This window comes from Ascochyta rabiei, chromosome 18 (assembly GCF_004011695.2).
Source record: "Ascochyta rabiei chromosome 18, complete sequence".
Classification (NCBI taxonomy): Eukaryota; Fungi; Ascomycota; class Dothideomycetes; order Pleosporales; family Didymellaceae; genus Ascochyta; species Ascochyta rabiei.
Window position 1 is genome coordinate 1,305,656 of NC_082422.1, and position 9,322 is coordinate 1,314,977.

General features: G+C 48.6%; 4 protein-coding genes across 4 annotated transcripts; 2 read left to right on the plus strand and 2 right to left on the minus strand.

Annotated features, from left to right (window-relative positions):
- Positions 1 to 835: 835 nt before the first annotated feature.
- On the plus strand, positions 836 to 4,895 carry EKO05_0010243 (ABC-type xenobiotic transporter; the record flags this gene model as incomplete). Its single annotated transcript, XM_038942910.2, has 5 exons — positions 836 to 988; positions 1,044 to 1,416; positions 1,470 to 1,666; positions 1,725 to 4,702; positions 4,757 to 4,895. 5 exons carry the CDS (start codon positions 836 to 838, stop codon positions 4,893 to 4,895), a joined length of 3,840 nt encoding a protein of 1,279 aa, XP_038794790.2.
- Positions 4,896 to 4,907: 12 nt separating this feature from the next.
- EKO05_0010244 (uncharacterized protein) lies at positions 4,908 to 5,352 on the minus strand (the record flags this gene model as incomplete). The annotated part of the gene is made up of 2 exons (XM_038942974.1): positions 4,908 to 5,126; positions 5,179 to 5,352. 2 exons carry the CDS (start codon positions 5,350 to 5,352, stop codon positions 4,908 to 4,910), a joined length of 393 nt encoding a protein of 130 aa, XP_038794791.1.
- Positions 5,353 to 6,323: 971 nt separating this feature from the next.
- EKO05_0010245 (uncharacterized protein) lies at positions 6,324 to 6,770 on the minus strand (the record flags this gene model as incomplete). The annotated part of the gene is made up of 1 exon (XM_059637716.1): positions 6,324 to 6,770. The coding sequence occupies one exon, from the start codon at positions 6,768 to 6,770 to the stop codon at positions 6,324 to 6,326; it is 447 nt and encodes a 148-aa protein (XP_059493699.1).
- A 655-nt stretch (positions 6,771 to 7,425) lies between these two features.
- EKO05_0010246 (uncharacterized protein) lies at positions 7,426 to 9,322 on the plus strand (the record flags this gene model as incomplete). The annotated part of the gene is made up of 2 exons (XM_038942921.1): positions 7,426 to 7,585; positions 7,638 to 9,322. The coding sequence occupies 2 exons, from the start codon at positions 7,426 to 7,428 to the stop codon at positions 9,320 to 9,322; spliced, it is 1,845 nt and encodes a 614-aa protein (XP_038794792.1).

The window sequence follows — 9,322 nt, forward strand, 5'->3', positions numbered from 1 at the left end:
TTGTTATTAACTCTTCGCTGCCAGCATCCAGATCACGACTCCCATAATACAAAATCTGACATGCAGCCGTGGCATGCGACTGTCCAGCACCAAGCTATCTAGGTGTTGCCAATCTTTCATGCCGGTAGCAGTGCAGATGCATGACGGGCTTGCTGTCAGCAGAAGTAATAGCTTCATTCGCGGTTATTGTTAGGGTGTTGCAGGTGCGCTCGAAAAAGCATCTTTTATTGATGGATGAACGTTTTTAGGGTAATTTTATAATTATGGTAAACGCAACAAATCTTGCAATTACAGACACGAGCGTCGGCCAATCTGAAAGATCTATTTAAGGGAAAATCCTTGTATCTGTTGTAACGTTTACGATCCTCATTACTGGCGGTTATGGTGACCAACCAGAACAAGTCTTATAGCTGCGAGCTAGAGCGAAATAGGTTCACCACCGTCATCGATGTTTGCTGGTCGCAGTGACCTGCATTCGTTGCTAATAACCCTGCGATTACAACCTTGACTCTGAGAACTGATCCCAACGCTTACGCCCACACAATCAGTAGCCGTTCACCTCATCACGTTTATCTTCGATAGCGACCCGTGGTGGTGACGTTCGGCGTTGTGAAGCTACGAGCTTCTGTTGGATGTTGCACCGCCTTGGTACCTCGGATTTCATTCAGTCCGCGTGCGCTGCGTACGGACACTCGGACACCGCAGCTCATGTCCATGGCTGTTTGGCTCGACAAATACAAATGCTCTCTTTCTTTCTATTACATCAACTGTCTACATATCGGAACTGACGGCAGACACCAACGACACGAATAAGCTTATGCGGAGCCCCGATACAATGACCGCGCCCAATGAGCGAGCGATAGCTGAAAATGTTGTCCCCAACAAAGTCGACACAGAGAAGAAATCTGCGGGCGACGAAAAGTTGAACGAAGCGTCGAAAGACGGCTTAATCACAGAAGACAAGGAAGGAAGCTTGAAAGACTACTTCGTAAGTTACAGACAGATCCAAGATGTTGGAAGCAAGCTCACATGCACGCTTGCAGCGTATATTCACGTATGCTAGCACCAGCGATCGAATTCTGTATACTGCTGGGTTTGCAGGTGCTATCGCCGTCGGCGCTGCCCTACCATTAATGACTTTGATTTTCGGCAAATCTACTGCGGAGTTCAACCAGCAGGCCACAAGTCAGGACAGCTCAAATTTTACGAAAAACATTAACAGTCTTGTCCTCTATTTCATATACTTGTTTGTTGCTCGCTTTGTCATCGGCTATCTGAGTACTTTGTGCATTTGCATCGCCGCGGCCAGAACGACATGCGCCTTACGAGAGGATTTCCTAGACAAGCTGCTACGACAAGACGTAGCGCATTTCGACAAAGAAGGTAGCGGATCTGCTGCGACCCAGGTAACCACAAGTAAGAGATGCTCATCTGATACTGAACTGGCCTTTGCTAACGCTATAATCCAGATGGCAACAGAATCAACCAAGGCATCGCCGAAAAATTGTATACGTGCATTCAAGGCATGTCACTGTTTTTCTCTGGCTTCATTGTAGCGCTGGCCGTTCAATGGAAGCTTGCTCTGATTGTGATGAGCATAATACCTGCTATTTTCCTGATCACTGGAGTGTGTATCGGCCTTGATGCCCCAATTGAAGCTAAAGTGGTCAGCCCAATCAATACCTGTTATTTTGACCAAATTTAACTAATGAACTCCCGTTTAGACCAAGATCTACTCTCAAGCTGGTACATTAGCTCAAGATGCAATCAGCTCGATCCGGACTATTCATGCCTTCGGGGCGCACGAGAAAATCGTCGCGAATTACGAAACCTACCTGCAGAGAGCGCACAAAGAAGGCAACAAGAAGTCTGTCATCTACGGAGTTCTGTTCTCTGGACAGACTTTCCTGGTCATGTCTGGTACTGCCTTGGCCTTCTGGCAGGGCTTCCGGATGTTTCAAAGTAGAGAAATTGGCGACGTGGGCACAGTATTCACCGTTGTGCTGAGCGTCGTTCTTGGTGCTACTGCAACCCTTCTCATTTTCCCACAGTTTCAGGCCATCACAAATGCTTCGTCAGCTGCTGGCGAGCTGTTTTCAATCATTGACAGTCCACCTACGCTCGATCCATTGTCAACCGAGGGTTTACAGCCCTCCAGCTGCACTGGAGAAATCGTCGTTAATGATCTCCGCTTCGCTTATCCTGCCCGACCGAGCGCCCAAGTTTTACAGAGCCTGAGCTTATCTATACCAGCTGGAAAGACAACAGCCCTAGTTGGACCTAGTGGCTGTGGAAAATCGACTTTGGTGGGTCTACTCGAGCGATGGTATCAGCCCACATCCGGTCAGATCTTTCTCGATGGTCTTGATATTGCGGAGTACAACACAAAGTGGTTGCGAAGCAATATTCGCCTTATACAACAAGAGCCCACCCTGTTTCAAGGAACGATCTACGAGAACATTTCCAAAGGTCTGATTGGGGCCCAAAAACATCTATCAGAAGAAGAAAAGATGGAAATTATCCAAGAAGCCTGTAAGACCAGCAATGCGCATGACTTCATCGAGGCAATGCCGGAAGGCTATCACACGCAAGTCGGCGAGAGAGCAAGCATGCTCAGTGGTGGTCAACGACAGCGTATTGCTATCGCTCGAAGTATCGTATCGAACCCCAAGATTCTGCTATTTGATGAAGCGACCAGCGCGTTAGATCCCCGCTCAGAGAAGGTCGTACAGAGCGCACTGAATCGTGCTTCAGTAAACAAAACCACTTTGATCATCGCTCACAAGCTTGCTACTGTTATGGCGGCCGACAATATCGTTGTCATGAAGGATGGCCAGATCCACGAGCAAGGCACACACTATAAACTTATTGAGAGTGATGGTCTCTATGCCGCGATGGTACGTGCGCAAGACCTTGGTACAAAAGTCAATGACCAAGATACCCAAGATGAGCTATTGAAAACTGCATATCTTGAGGAGGATCTGGCCCCCAAAGCCACATTTCAAAGAACGCGATCTCACAAAGACACGACTGAGCTCGAACGCGAAGTGGAACAACTCGCTGCCGGCACTCTTGGCTATTCTCTTACCAGATGCATCTGGATAATGCTGAAGGAAAACAAAGATGTCTACTACTGGTATGCTGCCACGATTGCTGGAGGGGTCATCGGGGGCGGCACCTACCCAGCACAAGCCATCATCTTTTCCCGTCTTGTTCGAGTGTTCACGTTACAAGGATCCGAAGCACAGGACCAAGCCAACTTCTGGGCGTTGATGTTCTTCGTTTTGGCGCTGGCCAACCTCTTCGCGTACTTTACCATTGGACTTGCATGCAATAACATCGGACAAACTTTGACACACCGATATCGCAGAGAGATGATCGAGCGTATCATCAGCTTTGATCAAGACTTCTTCGACCGCCCAGAAAACTCATCTGGTTCATTGACCTCAAAGCTGTCATCCGCGCCTACAGCGCTACAAGAGCTCATGTCTGCGAATCTAGGTCTTATGTTCAACATCTTAGTCAACATCACTGCCAGTAGTGCGCTGGGCATAGCTTACGGATGGAAGCTTGGAATCACTCTTGTGTTTGGAGGACTGACCATCATTGTGGCTGCCGGATACTATCGAATTCGACTCGACCAGAAACTCGAAGCTAGTACAGAAGAACATTTTTCAGGTAGTGCTGGACTAGCGACTGAGGCCGTCACCTCCATCCGAACAGTCAGTATGCTTACACTCGAAACGTCTATCATACGTCGATACAGCCACATACTTCGCATCATCACGAACAAAGTCGTCAGGAATCTTATCTTTACGCTCATTCCATATGCACTCTCACAATCTGCAGACTTTTTAGTTATGGCACTCGGCTTCTGGTATGGATCACAGCTTATCGCAAAGGGCGAGTACGACACAACGCAATTCTTTGTTATCTTCATAGCTATTGTCTTCGGCGGCCAGGGCGTTGCACAATCCTTTATGTACTCGACATCGATCACAAAAGCGAAAGGAAGTGCCAACTATATCCTGTGGTTGCGTTCTATCAAACCTACTATTCGAGAATCCAACGAGACAAATGGTAAAGGCCCGTCCTCAGATGGAATCATAGCAATGGAGGAAGTCGAGTTCAGATACAAGCAGCGTAACACGTCTAGGGTGCTGAGGGGAATCTCTATGAAGATCAAGCCTGGCACATTCGCCGCCTTCGTTGGCCCGTCAGGCTGTGGCAAGAGTACGGTCGTCTCCCTGCTGCTTCGCTTTTACGACCCAATATCCGGCCGCATTACAATGAACGATCAGGACATATCCCTCATGTCTCCCCAACTCTATCGACGCTACATGTCTCTTGTCCAGCAAGAGCCACCGTTGTACCTTGGCTCTGTGCGCGAAAACATATCCCTCGGTCTCGAACATGAGCCTTCTGACGCAGAAGTTCAGGAAGCATGTCGTCAAGCCAACGCCTTAGAGTTTGTGACTTCGTTACCTGAAGGCTTCAACACACCTTGTGGATCAAAAGGCCTGCAATTTTCTGGCGGGCAGAGGCAGCGCATTGCAATTGCTAGAGCACTGATACGCGAGCCAAGATTGTTGCTGTTAGATGAGGCCACGTCGGCATTAGACACGCAGAGCGAAAGAATTGTGCAGAAAGCGCTGGATGAGGCCGCGATGACGCGGACGACTATCGCTGTCGCACATAGGTTGTAGGTATAGTATACTCAGTACAAGGGTGACGATCTTGCTGACAATAAATGCAGGAGCACAATTCGGCATGCTGATATCATCTTTGTTATGGAAGACGGGATAATCGCGGAAATGGGCACACACGAGGAATTGCAAGAACTAAGAGGAAGGTACTTTGCTACTTGTCTTGCACAGTCGCTTGATCAGGCATGAGCAGGTAGATTTTTAACTGGTATGATAGAACTTTGAAAAATTCAAGACTAAAAGGTATGCGCAAATGGACCATTTGATGAATGCAACTGCCATGATGTTGATGATCTGCGCGATCCACAGGTAGTATGCAAAGCGCATGAGATTGGGCAGTACCGACGGGTCCATGAAGTGACGCCCAAGGCCAGCTTCAATTTGGACTTGCGACATGGACTGGGCAATGATATTGAGCGCCTGGAATCGTCAGATCCCAACAGCAACCGAGATCTAGGGATGATCAACTCACAGCGGCGATGATCAACAGGTAATCAGATGCCATGAACCTACGCTTTTGCACAACGCCATACACGCCTCTCCAGACAAGAAAAACGGTACTAATGATCAACAGTGTCCATGTAGGAATCATAATCCTGAGTCGCTGGTCTGGCCATGATTGCGAAGCCGCCAGGATGTTGTCCATTGTGATGGGTGTCGTTCATGTGAATATGTGTGGATGCAACAAACGCTTAAGGGAGTTCTGTCAGTCCGTGGGAGTCCAGTGGGATTGAAAATATCCCCCTGAAATCAGAAAAAAGAGCGGCGTCTACCAGTCATCAGCTCGGACAGGTGTCTCGAACACGCAGAAATGTAGCCAGGCAGAATACAGTACGATTGAGGTCATCTCGGTCCAATTTCTCTTACGGTCTCCTTCCTGAGCGGCTCATTAGCCTTCCTTCGCGTCAATCAAGCAGGACCAGGAACAGCAGCCAACAGCTTTTGTTGTATTGGCTCGGGACCCTAACTCCATAGTCATCGAACTGCAGAGCGGGAAAAAGTACAGACATAATGCGTCACTTTGGCATTAGTACATATGCTTGATTCGTGTGTAGATACGAGATTAGTATACACTATGTATAAGTGAATTGCAAGTGTACTAAGAGGCATTGAGCACTCAGGTAGGGGTTAGCGAGGAGCTACCGGTAACGCGTTCAAGCGAGCCCAAGCCTGTACGAAGGAGCTGTTGTCTGATGCCGTATGTACTGCACATGAAATTGAACTAAGCTTGTTCGGTGCAAGACCTGGCAGATGTTAGCTCCTTCATACTCGATGTAGGCAAAAGCCTAAGTTGAGATTGCTCACGCACGGTATCGATAGAGTTATATACCAAGAATCGGCAAAGAAACGCAAACACACACGCTGTGTAGATCTATGTGTGCAGTATTGTCGCAAAAATTTGAGATAGGTGGTTCACTTAGTATAACAATTACTGGAGCGAGGACGTGGGGACTGTATGGCGTGTGTGGCGAAATTCACGTGGTTTTACAAAAGATACTACTCAAACATCGGGACATTGACAACCGATGCGTTGGCAATCGGCAACATGGACAGAAAAACCTCTCGATAAATCTTTGGCTTTTTTGATCGCTCATCATAGAGACATACTGTGTCCTATCAGCCAACTGCGTGAGCAAGGGTAGAGAAACGAGGCATATGGCCTCGTCCGTCCCAAGTTAATTTCGACACGATACTAGGTGAAGAGATGGCTAGATTTCCGGAATGCAAGGAAGAGTTCCTTGAGGATTCAGAGCCGAGCCGTCTCTTATTGCTGCTCGGCTGTGGCGAAGCGCCACGTTTCGCTGTGTCGCAAGTCAAGCTATTTGGATAGTGTCTCCTTAGTCGCGACAATTGACCGTTTGTGCAGCTTCCCTGGAAAAGTAATGAACCATTGCGGGAAGCATGCCGCAACTGAGCACGACACAGGTTTTTGGGATAGAACCAGCCCAAAGGAGTATTGTTGGCAGATGCGGGATGCGATGAGGCCTTGATGAATCCTGGTAAGGGCAAGATTCCTGAAAAGGGTTGTGCTCCGCGCGTTGGCCTGCAGGTGCGGCTGCTCATTTATTGAAGGATTGCGTGGCCACCAGATCGTCAATGCCGATGACAAAATTTCACAATTATCAGTCGACATCATTGCGTGAAATTGAAATTGTGATTGAACAGATGTGTTCTCCAGCAGCAGATATAGCTTTTAGCATCTCACGTGATTTAGGCAAGACACCGTACCGTGCGTTCATCACAATCGCTAGGCCGCCGCATGGTCCGCGCTATCTTCAAGGAAAATCTAAGAAACAAATAGCCTGTAGATTCATTACCCGTAGGAGTGACTGCTTGCCGTGCCGTTGGTGCGAAGGTTGCGATGCGAAATCGAGCCCCTAACAACACATCCATTTCAGGCAACTCGCGAAATTCTTCCTTGACATGCGAGTCCACTCAGATCATTTGTTAGTGTGGGCACAAGTCATTTCTGGAATAAGTGTTCCTTCGCAAGGCCGATAGACCCTGCCCCGTCGAATTCTTTTCGCCTTACGTCGCCGTATAGACCCAAGGGGATGGGATAGCATGAAACTGCCGACCATATTCACGTGGCGTCGGGAATACTTCATAGAGGCTCAAATATCCTTCACTTTGTATAAAGTTACTTGTAATTGCGCACTCTGACTGATCACTATCTTAAACTAGTATACGCTCGTTGACACTCCACCTGGGTTTCCGGATGCCTTTATTTTCCCGTTTGACCGCTGCCGTGCGGGTCTTTACTCTGTTCCTCTTCCCTGTTCTTGCTGCATCAGTTTCACAAGAGTATGACTATGTCATCGTTGGAGGTGGACTTACGGGGTTGGTCGTTGCGAACCGATTGAGCGAGGACAAAACCAGTACGCGCCATAGAAACCGAGCCCAGAGAACATCAATTAACAGCGAGTCTAGAATCAATCCTTGTCATTGAGAGCGGTGAATCTGTCGACAATGATCAGACTATGGTTCCATACAAGGCCAACGATTTCGCTGGAAGCGCCAGCTTATTGTGGGAAGGAATTAATTCAAATCAAGAGCCAGGACTTGGTAACACGAGCTATCCTGTCGTGGTAGCCAAAGTTCTTGGTGGTGGATCTGTCGTCAATGGCATGGTCTACGACCGAGGCTCAGCAGCTGACTACGACGCGTGGGAAGCTCTAGGGAACAATGGGTGGGGCTGGGCTGGTATGGAGCCATACTTCAAGAAGGGTGTAACCTTCCAGCCCCCCTCCAAGAAAATTGCAGAAGAGTTCAACATTACATGGGACCTAGGCACATACAGCAACGGTCCACTGACAGTCAGCATCACGGACAGCCAATTCGAGGATGTGAAAGATTATTGGAGCGCGTGGAAGGCCTCTGGTGTTCATGTTCCTGTAGACGGCAACAAAGGCGAAGCTTACGGCGCTTCATGGTACCCTAATACTATGGACAGGACAACTGGCCGACGAGCTCATGCGCGCTATGCCTACCTGGATCCCATCACATCGCGTACCAATCTGAAAGTTCTCACGAAGGCAACTGCAACTAAGATCATTTTCGACGACGAGAAAAAGCCTACCATGGCAAAGGGAGTTGATATCACCTACGATGCTACTGGCCAAGCCCGCACAGTCTACGCCAAAAAAGAAGTCATCATCGCTGCCGGTGCCATTCAAACTCCCAAACTCCTACAGCTCAGTGGGATTGGGCCTAGATCTGTTCTCAATGCCGCTGGTGTGAAGGTTCGAGTCGAGCTTGATGCAGTAGGCTCCAACTATCAGGATCACCCGTACGCGACATTACTCTACAAAACTACTACGGGCAATATAACGATAAATTCCCTGCTTACTGACGCTACATATAATGCGTCGGCTTGGGGGGAATACGTCAAGAAAAAGACCGGCCCGTACACCTATGCTCGCGGTAACGCTCTTGCATTTGTCCCTTTGCCCAACATGGTCAATAACACGAACGACATTGTTAGCACTATCAACAGTCAGAACATCGAGGCCTATCTACCTGCTATTTACAAGGGCAACAAAAAGCTAATTAAGGGGTTCACTCGCCAGCGCGAGATCATCGCCAACCTATTCACGCGCCTTGACGCCGCTGTTGCTGAGTATGGCGTTCAGTCTGACGGATCCTTCAACGTCATAGGTATTGAGAAGCCTTTGTCACGTGGCACAGTCTACCTCAACCCATCGAACCCCGCAGGTCCACCAGATGTGACCCACAATGCCTTTGTCAATCCCGTCGATCGTAGCATCATTGGCATTGGTCTTCGTTTCTACCGCAGTATCATGGCCGATCCTGTGCTCCACCGCTTCCAGATCTCTGAGCTTGTCCCTGGCTCACAATACTCCACAGATGATGGGATCTTCAATGCGCTGCTCGCCCAGGGCTCTCTTTCTCCCACCCTTGCGCACTCTTCTGGCTCCTGCCCCATGATGCCTGAGCATGCAGGTGGTTGTGTCAGTGACAAACTTCTTGTTTACGGTACTCAGCATCTATCCATCATTGATGCATCAATCATTCCTCTTATCCCGGCTTGCCATCTGCAAGCTACTATGTATGGAATAGCAGAGAAAGCAGCTGATATTATCAAAGCTAGGTAG